The 17,963-nt window shown below is 41.3% G+C and overlaps 1 protein-coding gene and 2 pseudogenes across 1 annotated transcript; all 3 read left to right on the forward strand.

Moving 5' to 3' along the window:
- Positions 1 to 171: 171 nt before the first annotated feature.
- Positions 172 to 1,169, forward strand: LOC117800794 (annotated as a pseudogene).
- Positions 1,170 to 10,084: 8,915 nt separating this feature from the next.
- Positions 10,085 to 10,864, forward strand: LOC109488694 (olfactory receptor-like protein OLF4). The gene has a single exon (XM_034653354.1). It carries the CDS (start codon positions 10,091 to 10,093, stop codon positions 10,862 to 10,864), a length of 774 nt encoding a protein of 257 aa, XP_034509245.1. The 5' UTR covers positions 10,085 to 10,090.
- A 4,850-nt stretch (positions 10,865 to 15,714) lies between these two features.
- LOC109488695 lies at positions 15,715 to 16,388 on the forward strand (annotated as a pseudogene).
- The last annotated feature ends 1,575 nt before the right edge of the window (positions 16,389 to 17,963 follow it).

Here is a 17,963-nt window from a genome sequence, read left to right on the forward strand (position 1 = left end):
TACTAAAGCTGTAAAGTACCTGACCTTTCGGGGAACATCTGATGTGGTGATGAAAATTCCTAATCAGAGAGAAACTGGAGATCCTCTCAAGGAGTCTGAATCTATTCACAAACTATTGTAATTAGTTTCTTGACTGGAAAATAGAAATTGTGGCATTTCCACAATGTGAGCAATGACAATTTGTGTGAAAATTAGTTGTGCTATTTCTCCCTGTGCTGCTAGTCACCTCCAACACATGGACCCAGGGAACTATACAGGAATTTCAGAGTTCCAGCTTCTGGGATTTTCAGAGAAACCAGAACTGCAGCCCCTGATATTTGGGCTTTTCTTCTCCATGTACCTGATCACTGTGTTTGGAAACCTGCTCCTCATCCTGGCCGTCAGCTCTGACTCCCACCTCCACACCCCCATGTACTTCTTCCTGGCCAACCTGTCCTTTGGAGACATCTGCTTCACCTCCACCACCGTCCCCAAGATGCTGTGGAACATCCAGACTCAGAGCAAAGTGATCCACCTATGCAGGCTGCATCACACAGATGTATTTTTTCATACTGTTTACAGGATTAGACATGTTCCTCCTGACTGTGATGGCTTATGACCGCTTTGCGGCCATCTGTCACCCCCTGCACTACGTGGTCATCATGAACCCCCAGCTTTGTGGACTGCTGGTTCTGGTATGCTGGGTCCTGAGTGTCTTGGATTCCTTGTTACACACTTCCATGGTGTTGCGGCTGTCCTTCCGCACAGAGGTGGAAATTCCTCACTTTTTCTGTGAACTCATTCAGGTGATAAAACTTTCCTGCTCTGACACCTTTCTCAATAATATGGTGATGTATTTTGCAGGTATGTTGCTGGCTGTTGGTCCCTTCATTGGGATACTTTACTCTTATTCTACGATAGTTTCCTCCATCCTTGGGATCTCATCAGCTCAGGGCAAGTATAAAGCATTTTCCACGTGTACATCTCACCTCTCAGTTGTCTCCTTATTTTATTGTATGAGCCTAGGAGTTTATTTTAGCTCTGCTGCTCCCCAGAGCTCCCACGCAAGTGCAGTGGCCTCAGTGTTGTACACGGTGGTCATACCCATGCTGAACCCCTTCATCTACAGCCTGAGGAACAGAGAAATAAAGGATGCTCTGAAGAGATTTTCTGGGATGGCAGCTCTATAAGGGACAATCCTCCAAAGCTGAAGACATGCCCACGATTCCTGGGCCCAAAGCCTGATCCAAAAGTCGAGATGCTTTGATCATTGTGGAAGTGGACATACCTCTTTTATTTTTTTCCAGGAATTTCTTTTTTTCCCCCTCTCAGCATAATTTACATAACTCACTTCATTTACCTTTGTGATAACTCTGACATCCAAGAGATTTTCCCTTTGTCATTTTCCTACTCTCTCAATGTCATTCCTAATCTCAGATGTGAACTATTTGGACAGTCTCACTTATCCAAAGGATTATATGACTCTATTAACAATAATTTCTTCTCAAAGAAAATATTTCATACTGACTATTTTTTTCTTTTGTGTGACTAAATAACACACCTATGGAAAATCTACTCTTGGCCACCACCTATTTATGTAAGTTTATAACAGAGAAAAATCTGAGACCATGTGCTTCATTTTGTGAACATCATTCCTTTGTATATCACTACCTTCACTGCTCTTCCTGAGAATGCAGACTTTGACGTACTGGTGGTCAGAGCTAATCATGGGGAATTTTCTACATGTAGGATCTTGTGCTGTTATGCAGCTTGTGTCCAACATGCCTACCATAGTCACTGGCAAAAAATAAATAATAATAAAAATAATAGAATAGATGTCTCCAAGTGCAATCTACCCAGAAAGACAAATATGAATAAAATAGACTAACAATATATGGCCTTAGAATCAACCATTGCTTTAAGTACGATAAGGCAAATATTAACACACACATTTATTGCTACGTAAAATATTTCTTTCTCAGGCGCTTCATGTGTTCATTTAATTATGATATATCAAAGTCCATTTGTGAAGTGTATTCATTAAGATGAAAAACTTTTCATGTTTTGGTGTTTTATTAAATTACTTTCTGGATTCTGGTTGAAATTTTCCTGTGCTATATACAAATATGATTTTTTAAATTTCTCTAAATGAAGTATCTCAAACTAGTCAAAATATTGCCATAACGTCTACAGGGTCATTGAATGAACGTTGTCAGTATCATCCATTATATATGATCCTCATAAACACAGGAGAACTCACCAGAAAGCTTGGATTCCTGTCCAGGATGTGATTCAGAGTCACTGGTTCTGTGCACACATGCATGTCCTTCCAACCTTTCCCTCAAAGGGGCTTCAATGGAGTTGTTTTTATAATACAGTTACATGTGATAAACTTGAAGATCACAGTCATCTTGAAAGCTAATTTCAAGTGACAGAACAACTGCCTAATAAAAAGAATCAGATTATTACCAATGTCATGTGCCCTGCCTGATTAGATTACTATATCAGCTATTGCTGCATACAAAACATCCTAAAATAAAATGGCTTAGTATTGGGGTGCCTGGGTGTTTCAGTTGGTTAAGCATCTGCCTTTGGCTCAGATCATGATTCAGGTGTCCAGGAATCTAGCCTCTTATCAAGCTCCTTGCTCAATGGTGACTCTGCTTCTCCCTCTCCTTCTGTCCCCATCCCCGCCACTCATGCTTTCTGTCTAGGTTGCTCTCTCTCTCTCATTCATGTAAATAAATAAAATCTTTAAAAAATGGCTGGTATACTGTCTTTATTATCAAAGGGGATTGTAGGGTAGGCAGTTGTTCTGATCTCTGCCAGGCTCCTCATGAGTCTGAAGTCAGTTGTGACTCTACGTTGTGTTTCTAAGGCTGATCCATGTGATGTGTGTCTGTAGTGCTCTTCTGTCTTCATCCAATTTACATCCTTTTACTCCTTTCAAATATGTAGGTAATCTAACTACAAAATAAATGTTTCTCAAATGTCAATTGTATTAATTTAATTCCACTATTTTAGCATCCACATGTGAGCCGAAGCTTTTCCACAGTTGGACGAGAGCTCTCCCACCCCAATAGGTGTGACCCAGCTACCTGTGCTCCAGATCTGACCCTGAGTCATGCACCCCTAGAATTTTTAAATTCTAATTATATTATTGGAGCATTATTGCATGTGATAACTGTACATATTTAAAGTGTACAACTTTGGGAATTGAAAGAGCCATTGAAAAATCATGGGTACATACTGCCTGATTCCATTTCCATAGAGCTCATGAAGGTGCACAGTAAGCTCTAATTACTTCATTGTGCAATTGTTAGTGTGTAATCCCTCCAGCCTTTGTTATCTTCTAAAGGCAATGTGCAATCATAAACCTAACTTCCAGGGATGTTTTAAGGCAAGATGAAATGTGTGAAAATACTTTGGTGGGTCCAAAGAATGTTCAAGACTAGGTGTTGTCTGAATGTAAATGTATGTATATTCATGTACATATTTATTTCAAGAAAACTAACTCTTTACAATTTAAAGGAACTTATGGGAATTATTTGAATTTCATCCCACTGTTCCTACTTCCATCATTGACACTTGCTTTCCTTCCTTCTTAGAAGAGCTATCTTGCAAACCTTCAATGGAGAGTCAGCTACCTGTGCTCTAGATCCTACCCTCATCCATGTGCTGTAGATATTTTCCCACCTAATTCAGTTATTGGAATATAATGATCCACAATAAACTGCTATTTAAAGGATAGAATTTGATGAATTAATGGAGCTACCGCAAAATGAAGAGCACCTAGAGCAAGTGTCCATTTATGTATAATTAAGACTGTTGCGTAAACTTGAACTGCTTTGTTAGGTAATTGTTTAACATTTCATATCCGTGAGCCTCTTTTCTTATTTCTGAAGGCAATATGCAATGCTAAACATAACAACATATGAATGCTGTAAGAAAAGAATGAAATGGGTAGAAATCAATTTTTTACCCCAAAGAAAACAGTCAAGTGTAGTTATTGTGAGAAGAATGTTTTTTATAATAATAATTTTTTTATATTATGTTAGTCACCATACAGTACATCCCTGGTTTTTTATGTAAAGTTCAATGATTCATTAGTTGTGTATAACACCCAGTGCACCATGCAATACATGCCCTCCTTACTACCCATCACCAGCCTATGCCATTCCCCCACCCCCGTCCCCTCTGAAGCCCTCAGTTTGTTTCTCAGAGTCCACAATCTCTCATGCTTCATTCCCCCTTCTGATTACCCCCCCTTTCTTTATCCCTTTCTTCCCCTACTGATCTTCCTAGTTCTTATGTTCCATAGATGATAGAAATCATATGATAATTGTCTTTCTCTGCTTGACTTATTTCACTTAGCATTATCTCCTCCAGTGCCGTCCATGTTGCAGCAAATGTTGAGAAAAAATGTTGAATCAACATGAAAGAAAAGGATGCAGAAATATAGGTGCAAAATTGTAAATGACAATGGATGTCCTTAATTCAGACCATGAGTTTCTTTCCTATGTCACTGTCTCAAAAGCCTCGTAGTCAGACCACAGGAACATTTAGGGCAGCAGGAATTCATTGTACCAGCTAATGGGACAGAATATCTCCAAATAGATTAAGTTTTTTATCTACTTAATGTGGGTTCTGTATTGCAAATTGCCCNCTCATCAGGCTAATAGCAAGATGTCTGCAGGGCTGAGTTCCTTCCGAATCCGGTCTCTCCTGCTGGCTGCCTGCATTCATTGCTCATGGATTTTCCTCAACCTTCAGAGCCAGTATGTCCTACTCTCTAACACCAACTCGTTTATCCCAGTCCTGAACATTCAGAGGACTGTTGTGATTATATTTGTCAACCTGGACACTCATGGCTAATCTCTTTATTGTAATGACAGTTGATTACCAACCCCGTACAATCTGCTACCTTAACTCGTCTTTTCTATAACAAGTAACACATTAAAGGCCCTGGATATTAGGACCCAGTAATATTTGTGAGGGCTGTATCCAACATACTACAAAGTCTTTTTCATATGTGTATTATTTTAGTCACTTATAAAAGCAATAAACACAGACTTTACACAGCTTGAGGAATGAGTGAATACAGGTTTCCATCATAATTGCATGCAATGGCCATGTCTGGTTCAAAAGACATAAAACTCCCTACACCTATCTCTAACCCAGGCTCACAGCCTTGTTGATAAACAGTGATCCATATACCAAGATCCACACATCAACATCTCCCAGGAGCTTGTTGGAAGTACAGACTGTCTGGGCCACCCTGGACCTTTGATAAGATCCTGCGTTTACAGTGGGATCTGTGTGGATTCACAGGCATACCAAAGTTGGAGAGATACTGATCTAGATGGGTTTGGCAAGTTTTATGGTTGATACTTGTGGTAGGATAATAATAATGATAATATTTTGGGGTGTTTTCCTTTGGATTGGAAGTGTTCAGCAGCTTCCCTTCCGACATCACCAGACATCCCCAGGGGCCTGGTTGAGAAGCACTAGCCCAGAGCTTGAGAGCTGGAAGTGTCCTGACAGAATGACACTCAAGGCCCACAACATATGCATATATTCAATGTGGACACATTACTAGACACCACCAAGCACCATTGCTACAATGTAGATTGGCATTCATAAATGTACTTCACTTACTCAGGGATAAGATTTTTATAAAAATTAATCGAACAATCTCTGTGAGATATAAGCTCACGTTATAGTACATAAAATGACATAAACACGTCTGTTATAATTACAACCATTTTATGACAAAGGGCTAAGTGACAGCTCTTTACTTGTATAAAGTGAGAAATTCCTAACTGTAATGGCAAATGTATCTTGAAGCCAATGTGTGTAGTAGCCAAGGCTTATTATCAGAACTAACTTCTCTGCCTTATTGAAAAGAAAAATAGACCTTGTCTGGAGACAGCCGGGCAGGGTTCCCACCACATGTCAATGCTTTGAAGATAAAGAGACCTAATCCAGGTGGCCACAGGGTCACAGACTTGGAGAAAATTATAACCTGGAGCTAGGTAAGATGTTAGAAGATTCACAAGTCCGGAAGGGGACAAGTTCAGGGAAAAGGACATTAAAAAAAAGAAAAGAAAAGAAAACCTGATTTCACCTGACCTCTAACCTAGTCTTTTGGGGGCTAAGATCCATTAGGAAAATATCCTTTCTGTCCAGAGGACTTCTCCACTTGGGAATCATGTGCATAGAAGCTGGAGTCACAAGAGGGAAATGTGCTAATGAGCAGATACAGGGAGCTGTAAATACCTCCTTGTTGCCAGTCCATCAGCCTGTGCAACCTTGGATGGGAAGGGCCATGCATTTTGTCTGTTTTTTCCAAGTCCTAATTTTGGCTGGGGGCCGATGCTTCACTCCATCCTGCTGTCTCGGTTGAGGTCAGAGCTTTAGTCTCTATCATCTGCTGTCCAGGGAGGAATTCAGACTTCCACAGACACCTTCCTGTCACACACCCAGCCAGGTGAGTCCAACACCCCAGTGGCCCATGGATGACAGGGTCAGAGAGAATGGAAGCCAAGAACATTGACCCATCACCACCGGAGAGCCAACTCAACTTAGCCCAGAGCAAGTGTTCCCTCTGTTTGTTGGTTTGCTTGATTAAATAATTAATATAATATTAGCACTAATGTCAATTTCACCGAGTGACTGCTACTTACAGTTTTGATGGTCTTTCATATTCCTTATCATTAAACTGCTTTATAGCGATGCTAGAAAAAGTATGTTGAGCTCCTTACACTCATTGTGTGGTTCTGATTGGGTGTGATTTTATCCCCTGGGGATCATTGATCACTGTCTGGAGCCAGCTTTGCCTGTCATATTGGAAAGGGGTGACTGGAGGCAGCAACGTCTAGTCATCCTACAATGTACAGGACACCCCCTCCCCAGGGCAGGCTCTGGCCAGAATGTCCATGGTGCAGAGACAAAGAAGCCCTGGGGTAAAGATCATCAGTATTTGGAACACAGCTGCCTTCAGCTTCTGCCTTCAACCTTATAACACTTACTTCCTGCAGCAAATTCACAGTAACCCTTTGGCTACCTGTTTAAAACTTTTAACCATAGTAGTACCTGGGTGGCAAAGGTGGTTAAGGATCTGCCTTCAGCTCAGGTCACGATCTCTAGGTGCTGGGATCAAACCCCATAGAGGGCTTTCAGCTCAGCGGGCAGTCTGCTTCTCCCTTTCCCTCTGCCTCTCCGCCTGCCTGTGCTCACTCTGTCTCTGTCTCTCTCTCTCTCAAGTGAATAAATGAGATCTTGAAAATAAAACAAGCTTCGACCACAAACAAGATAACATCTCTGTAAGGTTACCGCCCCCCCCAGGCTGCTGGTGATTGAGATATTTCTTGTTTCCTTAAAGTGTCCTTGTGATTCAACCAACCTCATATATTTGATGGCCATTCTGATTGGCCTTTATCATTATATGACTATATGTTATTTTCTCTCTCTCTCTCTCTCTCTCTCTCTCTCTCTTTTGTTTTTAAAACATTATCAGTATTTCAAATGATTTCCTCAGATCATTGTTTTTCAAATGACATTTGGAACATATTTAGACCATATAAACTTTACATTTTATGTAAATATATCTACCTTCTTTCTTTTGAGTTTCTTGCTTTCTTTAGTGGTTTTGCCCACCTGTAATTTTTATATGTAGTTTTATTGATGTTCTACTGTATTGTTCGGTTACCCTTACCCTCAGGTCATAAGCCCTCTAGGTTTTTTGTAAGATCTGAGGGAGGGGACAGGTTTCATATTCTTGCAGACAGATATCCCTTTATGCCAGCATTTACTGAGAAATTCAACCTTTTCCAACAAAACTGAAATACAACCTTCCCATGTGTCCTTATACATTGAAACCTAATTTCTAACTCATTTAACAAATAAATACTGAGTATGCAAAGGAACATTATATATTATATTTTTTGTGTCTAGGACTTTGACAGTTTAATTTTTTTTAAGATTTTTATTTATTTATGTGACAGAGAGACAGCCAGCGAGAGAGGGAACACAGCAGGGGAGTGGGAGAGGGAAAAGCAGGCTCCCAGCCGAGGAGCCCAACGTGGGACTGGATCCCCGAACGCCGGGATCACACCCTGAGCCGAAGGCAGACGCTCAATGACTGCTCCACCCAGGCGCCCCCGTAACAGGTGTTTTGAAACCACTCAATTTACATTCTCACCTGGTTTTGTAACCCCCTCATTCTGTTCAACCTATACCTATCCATATTCTTAAGGCTTTTTTTATTAAAAACATATATTCACAAAACTGGGTGAAAAAAACAAAAAAGAACAAAGGAAGTGAAGTCCCTGCACTTTTAAATCATAAATCATAATAGGGAGGACAGAGCACAATGAAATAAATATGTGTAAGAAACAATATCCACAGACAGAATGATATGAACTGATTATTGAGTACAAAAAGATAGAATTGTCATGGTGTGGGCAGTATTATAGAGCATGGCCTGTGGACCCCTTTGTACATTGAGTGAAATCCAGAATGAGGATTAGAGTGTGCCCACTGGGTTTGTAAAAGGGAGATCAATACCCAAAGGTCAAGAATATCAATAAAAGATGCCACATAGAGAAGGGAGAAAGGGACTAACCTCAACCCCTATCAGACCACATAGAATTAATTGGCCAAAAATGATGCAGGACATACAGGAACAATGTCTTCTATGCTTGATATAAAAATGCCCAACTTTTGTTGTTTGTGGACACTTCCTTTTGTGAAGTGTTTCTTTAACCCATTGGCCAATTTTCGGGATATCTATATCTATGCCTATATCTATATCTATATCCTAATATTTAAATATATTATTTGCCCATGGGAGGCTTAAGAATTGCCAATTCTGCATTTTGCAGAGAAAGGTCACTGATCTTACCTACATGTGTTGGATCCATTCCTGGTATAATCAAGATNTGATATAATCAAGACGGAGGGGAGAGAAAGACAGGGGAATAATACAACCCAGGAGAGGATGGTGTCTTGCATGTGGGTGACTGTAGAGTGTGAGCAGTCCCCACAACAGGGTGCCAGGACTCATAAATCCCAAGGTGACACAACACAGGGGCCAGAACTCAATCAAGAGAGGCCACTAAGAAGGAGATATGGTTCAATTCATGGGATGCCTTTGTAACACAATGAATGCAGAGGGAGAGGCAGTGTGGACAAGGAAGTCCCTGTGCCTCAAGGGTTCAGAGGTAGCAGAGAGGCCACTTCCCTCCTCAGCATGTCTGACAGTGTCTCTCCTCAGTCTCCCTCCTGCTCATTCCCCTTGCAGCACTGACTTTGTTTCTTTGAATTGAACCTTGGAAACAAGTACCTTCCTCGGGGCCTTTCCACTGACCCTTCCCTCGGCTGGTCACACATTTCCCCCATAATCTTTGATCTGTTTCCATCTCTTACTTGTGATTTCTGTTCCAATGTCACCGTGTTCACAAAATTGGCCTAAATACCTATGAAAATAGCATGCCCTATTCACTCTCTGCTTTATCCCTATTTTCCTTTTCTTCATACCACCTGCCACGATCTGAAATGCTATTGATTTTCTTATTTGTTAATGTATTCTGTCTCCATTATTGAATGTTAGGGACTTTTTTTTTCTCTACCATCCTATATTCTCCTTGCCTACATGATGGCAGGACTTGATCAGGACTTAATTTGTATTTCTGTAATTTGATATAATTTTTATTTAAAAGTGTGGAATACATGGCCTTTTGCAAAAAAGTTATTGGAACAAAAATATCATAACGATGTAGGTGCACACGATCCCCTGAAATGGACCATATCCATGCACAAAATAGTACAACGAAAGGACTACAAAATTTAAAAGGTAGCACTTTAAATCTGTGAGTAATACAAGTGGAAGAAAATTAATCATGCTATTTGCCTCTGTCTTTGAAGTCACTCTAACTCATGGAACCAGGCAATGATACATGAATTTCAGAATTTCTTCTTCTGGGACTGTCAGGAACCAGAACTGCAGCACCTCCTATTCGGGGTTTTCCTCTCCATGTACCTGATCACTGTGTTTGGAAACCTGCTCCTCATCCTGGCCGTCAGCTCTGACTCCCACCTCCACACCCCCATGTACTTCTTCCTCTCCAACCTGTCCCTTGTAGACATTTGTTCCACCTCTACTACCATCCCCAAGATGCTGATGAATATGCAGACAGAGAGAAAAGTCATAACCTATGCTGGGTGCATTACTCAGATTTATTTTTTCATAGTCTTTGCCGTTTTGGACGTCTTTCTCCTGGCTGTGATGGCTTATGACCGATTTGTGGCCATCTGTCACCCCCTGCACTACACGGTCATCATGAACCCTCGGCTCTGTGGACTGCTGGTTCTGGTGTCCTGGGTCATCTGTATCCTGCATTCCTTGTTACAAAGTTTAATGGTGTTGCGGCTGTCCTTCTGCACAGAGGTGGAACTCCCCCACTTTTTTTGTGAACTCAATCAGATGATCCAACTTGCCTGTTCTGATACCTTTCTTAATAACATGGTGATGTATTTCGCATCTGTGTTTCTGGGTGGTGGGGCTTTTGCTGGGATACTTTATTCTTATTCTAAGGTTGTTTCCTCCTTACGTGGAATATCGTCAGCTCGGGGCAAGTATAAAGCATTTCCCACCTGTACATCTCACCTCTCAGTTGTCTCCTTATTTTATTGTACAGTCCTAGGAGTGTACCTGAGCTCTGCTGCTCCCCAGAGCTCCCACACAAGTGCAGTGGCCTCGGTGATGTACACGGTGGTCACACCCATGCTGAACCCCTTCATCTACAGCCTGAGGAACAGAGACATAAAGAGGGCTCTGAAAGCATTCTTTGTGAAGGAGAGGCGACGTGGCCAATTGTCATAGGACAGAACAAGTTCCGAACATTGCTTAATCTCAGTTTCCTGAGCAAAATTTTATTGGATAAATGTTTGTATTCAATTTCTAATGCTAATGTAGTTTGACTGCGTTAGTGCTTAAAACACATTTATGCTCTGACAAGTCACAGTGTCAGAAGTTTGAAATGGTTCTCATTGGGCTAAAAAGACGGCTGCAAGACTTGGTTCATTCTGGAAACTACAGGGAAGAATTTATCTGCTTTTTTATTCCAAGATAATAAAATAGTGCAAAAAATTCTAAATGTATTTCTTACTGTTAACAAATGCTTCGCAATAAGGGACCAAATGATGGCTCTTAATTTACAAGTATGAAATTCCTAATCATTTGGCCAACCTGTCATAAAGCTGAGGTATGTCTTGCTCAAGTTTTTTGTTTGCTTGTTTTTTAAGACTTTATTTATTTGTCAGAGAAAGAGAGAGAACACTCACAAGTAGGGGGAGCGGCAGGAAAGGGAGAAGCAGACTCCACCCTGAGCAAGGAGCCTGATGTGGGACTTGATCCCAGAATCCTGGGAGCATGACCTGAGTGGAAGGCAGACCGACAGAGCCACCCAGGCATCCCTTGCTCAAGGATTATATCAAAACACTTAGTTCTCCTTGTTGAAAAGGAAAACAGTGATATTCTGTAGACAGCGGGGCTGTGTGTCCACTGCAAGCCAACATTTTGGAGACCCAAGGGATCTAATCCAGACAGATTGCTCAGTCCTAGACGTTGGGAAAAAGTTGAAGTCAGGGATGGATAAGTTGCTGGAAGGTCCAACCTCTGGTAGCAGCAGAGCTCCTGAGGAAGGGGTGATGGACTCTGGATTCACTTGGTTATAAGCTGGTCTGTTTGGAACACAGACTCTCCAGGAAACATTTCCTTTGTCCACACCACTGTCCCACAGGGAAGTCATGTGCTTAGAGGTTGGGGGAGCAGGAGGGAAACGTGCCTCATGAACAGACAGAGGAAGATCTAAATATCTCCTGTGTGGCAGTCCCACTGCCTGTGCCACCTTGGCCTGAATGGGACCTGGGTGTTGCTTCTGGAGTCCTCACCTTGGCCAAGAGACTGACAGCAGCCTCCTTCCTGCCATCTTGTGTGGGGACGGAGTTTAGCCACCAACATCCCCACCCAGGAGGAATTCAGACTGCCACACGGAGACCCCTCCTTCAGAGCTCCCATGAAGGTGAGTCCAAGAGCCCTGCAAGTCCTGCAGGAAAGGGTCAGACACAATCTAAGCCAGGGGCATTGACCTGAGGTCACCTGACAGCCAGCAACCTAGACCAGAACCTAGAGATCTCTATGGTCATTTGCTTGCCTTATGAGCTCATTAATGGAGTCATTGATGATGTTAAAGAAAGAAGTGAACTTTGAGCTCAGCAGCACATGAGTGATTGCTGACAATGAAGTGAAGGGATGGGAGGCATAAAGTACTGCCAGTAAAAGGAGAACAAACCCGTGAGTTTTGCAATTAAACAGAGTAGGAATATTAGGGTTGGAAGGATGTCCAGTGAAGTCAGGGCATTTCTTTTTTGTCCTTAAAATGGGGCATAGTGGACTCTGTTTCCGTACTGATGAGAAAGACCTAGACCGATTTATTGCTTGCAGATAGGACCTTACAACAGTAATTCATGAGACATACATTTTCACAGGGTCCCCTGTTACTCTGGGTATTCACATGAAAACAATGATCTGACAATGAAAACTATATGAAGGAGCTTTGCTTTGCAATGATTTCATTACCCGGGGAGCTGAATATATTTATGGATTAGTTATTCATTGGTTTTCTCTATTGTACACTGTCTCTACCAGGTCTTTCCATTTGTACAGTGGAGTCAGGGGGTTTTTATTACTGTTGTGGATTGCATTCTTTCAAACGAGGAATTAGAGGAGGGTTTTGTGTTTGTTTTACCAACGTAGCTGTTTGCATTGAGTTCCAGTGTGTATGTATAGACGTGTATGTGGGGAATTGTGCTCATTAGTAGTGTGGGCTCAAATCTGTCCCTTGGTTGTATGGTGTTCTCTATATTGCTTTTTTATATTATCCATCCAGAAACATTGAGCTGTCACTAATATTCTTCACTTGCCAGTCCTTGCAATAAACAAAAATGAAAATAAATGTCATTTTGTACATTGAGTGCTAATAAATGACCTTGATACGTATTTCCCACTTGTTTCTGCATCTCTGTCATTCCCCAGGGGTCCTTTTGTCTCCGTGTGATGAGATCCATTTTCTAACAGTTGCATCATCTTTGACCATCATCTCTTCTTTCCATTTGACTGAAGATTGCCTTTACCTTCATAAGCACATTTGATTCCATATAGCTTTATGTAAGACTTAATTATCACTTAGAGAGTGCCTCCTCCCTGGTTGTAAAGATCATTCTCTCATATTTCTTTTATGCCAAGTCTTTGGTTATTTCATCTGGAATTAGTGGCCCATCTTGATAGCACTGAATTATTATTTTATGCCTTTATATATATTAGTTTTAGATTCTCATATAATTTTGTTTCACACAGTTGTTTTGAAAACACTATACCCAGTGAAGGGTATTAAGGAGGGCACATATTGCACGAAGCACTGGGTGTTATATGCAAATAATGAATTACAGAACACTACATCAAAAGCTAAGGATGTATGGTATGGTGACTCACATAACATATTAAAAAATTTAAAAAATATTCAGAGATCATTATATTAAAAATCTGGTTCTCCACTGGAGGAAATATTGTTCCCCAGGTTGGTACTGAGGATTTTGGAGTCACATAGGAGGCGTCAGGAGAGGCCAGGGATGCTCTAAACATCCTACAAAGCCCAGGACACAGGCCACCACAGAGAACAGTCTGGACCAGAATGTCAATAGTGTCAATGTTGAGAATTTCTGAGCTGAAGAAAAAATAATTTTCTTTTATTTTAAGATTTAATTTATTTATCTATTTGACAGAGAGAGAGACAGCCAGCAAGAGAGGGAACATAAGCAGGGGGACTGGGAAAGAGGAAGAAGCAGGCTCCCAGTGGAGGAGCCCGATGCGGGCTCGATCCCAGGACCCTGGGATCTCACCCTGAGCCAAAGGCAGCCGCTTAGCAACTGAGCCACCCAGGCGCCCCAGAATGTGTGTATTTTCATATTAATAGCTGTCTTTACGTTGTTTTCCCAACATTGTAACAGTTCACATTTCTGCCAGCAAAATTAGAGGAACTTCCTTTGCTATCTTTTCAAAAATCCCAACCAAATCAGCGCTGGAGATCTTTACATTGTCTCACAGGCTGATGAGTGTGCAATAGATTTCTTTCTGTTTTCTTAAACCATTACTAAATTTGAGCAAATATTTATGTACTTGACCCCCAGGTTCATTGTTAGCTTCCTATTATTATTATATGTCCATAAACTCTATGCCTATTCTTCAGCTAGTGCTATTTCAATGCAGTTGACAGACTATTGTTTATTGACTTTTGGTTGGATATATTGTCCATAAAAAGTTTTAAATTTTATATAGGTAACATATGTCTGTCCATGCGAATCTTGCTGATCAGAATATCAGGTAGCATTTTATATTGTTTAAGGGAATGATCAGTGATCTGGACAGCCTGAGTTACTGCCACTCCAGGTTCATCCTTGGGCCATGGGATGGGGAGTCATGGTAATACAGCCCAGGGAGCAATGATGTGGGGGGTGTGTGTGTGTGTGTGTGTGTGTGTCTGTGTGTCTGTGTCTGTGTATATATGTCTGTGTGTGTGCTTTGTGGAGTGAGAACAGTCTTCAGAGCAAGGGCACATAGTGTAATATATTCCTAGGTGACTCGTATAATACAGAGGCCAGAACTCCATCACCAGACGGTACTCAGGATGGGCTCTAGTTCCATTTACAAGATGCCTTCGCAAGTAGGTTATAAAATACGAGAAGTATATAGTGTGGGTGAGTGACTCCTTTTTCCTGAAGTTGAATCAGCAGAGAGGCCACTACTTCTTTGAAATTGCCTGACACTATCTCTCATCACTCTCCTGCTTATTCCCCTTCTTACGCTTGCTTCCTTTTCAGGACTCAACAGCTCAAAGTAGTCTAATCCTCAGGGCCTCTGCAGACACCATTCCCTCTGCCAGCACACACTTGCCCAGACATGACTGAAGATCCTTCCCTCACTTCCCTGGGGCCTCTGTTCAAATGCCACCTTGTTTCCTGGTCTTGTCTGAAAAACAATTACAAAATAACACTCACATCTGCTCTCTCCTTAATATATACTCTTGTTTTCTTCATAGCACTTGTCAACTGCTAATGTATTATTATTATTTTATTTGTTTCTGCTCTCTCTCCACTATTGGATTACAGTGGGTTTCGGTTTTCAGGATCGTGTACTCATTGCCTAGACATTGCCTGGACATGTTTGATACTCAGTACATATTCCTCAAATGCACAAAAGATATTCTTAATAAAACAGTAGAATGCAGGACCTGTGTGGGGGAAGGCGGGGAATGAGACCCAATGCCTAATCAGAGATGGGATGGGAGGGAATCTCTTCAAGGGGGGCAATCCCTACACAAAATACTGAAATTAATTTCTTGACTATAAAATATAAATTGTGGCATTTGTACCATTTGAGAAATGTTCCTCATGAAAAACTAATGATGTCTTTTTCCTCTTTGCTGATAGTCGTACAACCATGTGCAAATAGGCAATGTTACAAGGATGTCAGAATTCCTTCCTCTGGAATTTTCAGAGGGACCAGAACTGCAGGCCCTCAGATTTGGGCTTTTCCTCTCCATGTACCTGATCACTGTGTGTGGAAACCTGCTCCTCATCCTGGCCGTCAACTCTGACTCCCACCTCCACACCCCCATGTACTTCTTCCTGGTCAACCTGTCCCTTGCAGACATCTGTTTCACCTCCACCACCGTACCCAAGATGCTGTGGAACATCCAGACTCAGAGCAAAGTCATAACCGATGCAGACTGCATCACACAGATGTACATTTTCATAATATTTTCAGGACTGGTCAACTTTCTCCTGGATGTGATGGCTTATGACAGTTTTGTGGCCATCTGTCACCCCCGGCACCACAGGGTCATCATGAACCTCTGGCTCTGTGAACTGTTGGTTCTGATGTCCTGGATCAAAAGTCTCCTACATTCCTTCTTATAAACCTTAATGCTGTTGCAACTGTCCTTCTGTACAGAGGTGGAAATCCCCCACTTTTTCTGTGAACTCAATCAGATGATCCAACTTGCCTGTTCTGACACCTTTCTTAATAACATGATGATATATTCTGCAGCTATGCTGCTGGTTGGCAGTCCCCTCCCTGGGGACTTTACTCTTATTCTAGGATAGTTTCCTCTATATCTGGGATCTCATCAGCTCAGGGTAAGTATAAAGCATTTTCCACCTGTGCATCTCACCTCTCAGTTGTCTCCTTATTTTATTGTACAGGCCTAGGAGTGTACCTTAGCTCTGCTGCTACCCAGAGCTCCCATGCAAGTGCAGTGGCCTCGGTGATGTACACGGTGGTCACACCCATGCTGAACCCCTTCATCTACAGCCTGAGGAACACAGACATAAAGAGGGCTCTGAAAAGAATCATTGGGGTTCCAGTGATGTAAGGGCCAATCATTCTGGGGCTGAAGAAGTGCCCATGATCGCAGGACTCAAGCTTCAGAGTCAGGAACTGCCATTCTTCTATCAGGCTGTGGAAGTAAAATAGGTTCCTTTTATTTATTTCCTGGAATTTCCACTTGTTTCAATTCTATTTCTCTATACATTTAAGTAACACATTTTATTAAGCTTCTGCTCTGTCTGATAAACTTCAGTAGTGCAGTAATCATGAATTCAGTCCCCAATTATCAGTAAAAATGCTTAGAATGGGAAGAAGCAGATTTTTATGATTTCTCTCAGTTCTGGTTGCTTTTATAATTGTATCTCTTCTCTAGGACATACATTCTGAAAACGTGTCTTCATTTAATGCCTCTATAGTGGCATGAGAGTGTATGATGGGGAGTTGCTCCGACCTATTCTGCACTAATTATCAGTCTCTACATTGCATTTCTAAAGGTCATCCACTATGTTGTATGGAGCTATAGTTCCTTTCTTGCTTCATCTAATACATGAGATTTATTTCACTTATATATGTAGGTTAATTGTGCAGTTTATGAAAAAATAATTTACCAAATGTAAATTCCTTATTGAATTTGGCTATTTGTATATCCATATGTGAGACTTTGCCTTCTTCCCAGTTATAAAACATTTCTCCCACCCCTGTTAGGTGTGACTCAGCTATATATGCCCTTGATTTGACATAACTCACACACCATTAGAATTTAAATTCTAACTAATTGATTGGAGTATAATTACATGCAGTAAGCTGCACATACGTTAAATGTACAATTTTTTGCATTAAACGAATCATGCTTGAATTAGGCATGCATCCTGCAGGCATCCTTTTGTAAGAACCTGAGAAGATGCTCAGCATGTTTTATCTGCATTTTTATGGTCTTGTTAAAAATGTAATTCACCTGAACATCGTTTCCTTATTTCTTTGTGTGTGTGTGTCTGTTCAGTTAGCCAACATAGAGTAGCACCTAGTTAGTTTTTGATGAAGTGTTCAACGATTCATTAGTTGTGTATAATACGCACTGCCCATCATGACACATGCCCTCCTTAACCCCCATCAGCCAGCGATCTCATCCCCCACCCCCCACCCTTCTGTAACCCTCACTTTGTTTCCCAAAGTCCAGAGGCTTTCATGGTTTGTCTCCCTCTCTGATTTCTTCCCATTCAGTTTTCCTTCCTGTCCCCTATGGCTCGTTTCCTTATTCCTGAAGGGAATGTGAAACTTGAAATGAATGTTGTGAGGAAAAAAAAATGTTGGATACACTTTGTTGAGTCCAAGGACAGTATTTGAGAATGAGGAGCATGTGTATGTATGTGAGTGTGTGCTTGTGCACATCTTTCATTCAAATAAACACGCTCATGCACGTCTGTGTGCACTCATACACACTTGTTCATGCTCCCTTCCATCATGTTGAGAGAAAACTTAAAAATGCATAATATTGCAATGAAAAGGAATATTTGCATGAATGTGAAATAGAAAGAAT

This window comes from Ailuropoda melanoleuca, unplaced genomic scaffold, assembly GCF_002007445.2.
Source record: "Ailuropoda melanoleuca isolate Jingjing unplaced genomic scaffold, ASM200744v2 unplaced-scaffold7994, whole genome shotgun sequence".
In the NCBI taxonomy this organism is placed as follows: Eukaryota; Metazoa; Chordata; class Mammalia; order Carnivora; family Ursidae; genus Ailuropoda; species Ailuropoda melanoleuca.

What these genes read in the sequence shown, in the direction of transcription:
- LOC109488694 (XM_034653354.1), top strand. Translation starts at nt 10,091, where the DNA reads ATGTACTTCTTCCTCTCCAACCTGTCCCTTGTAGACATTTGTTCCACC.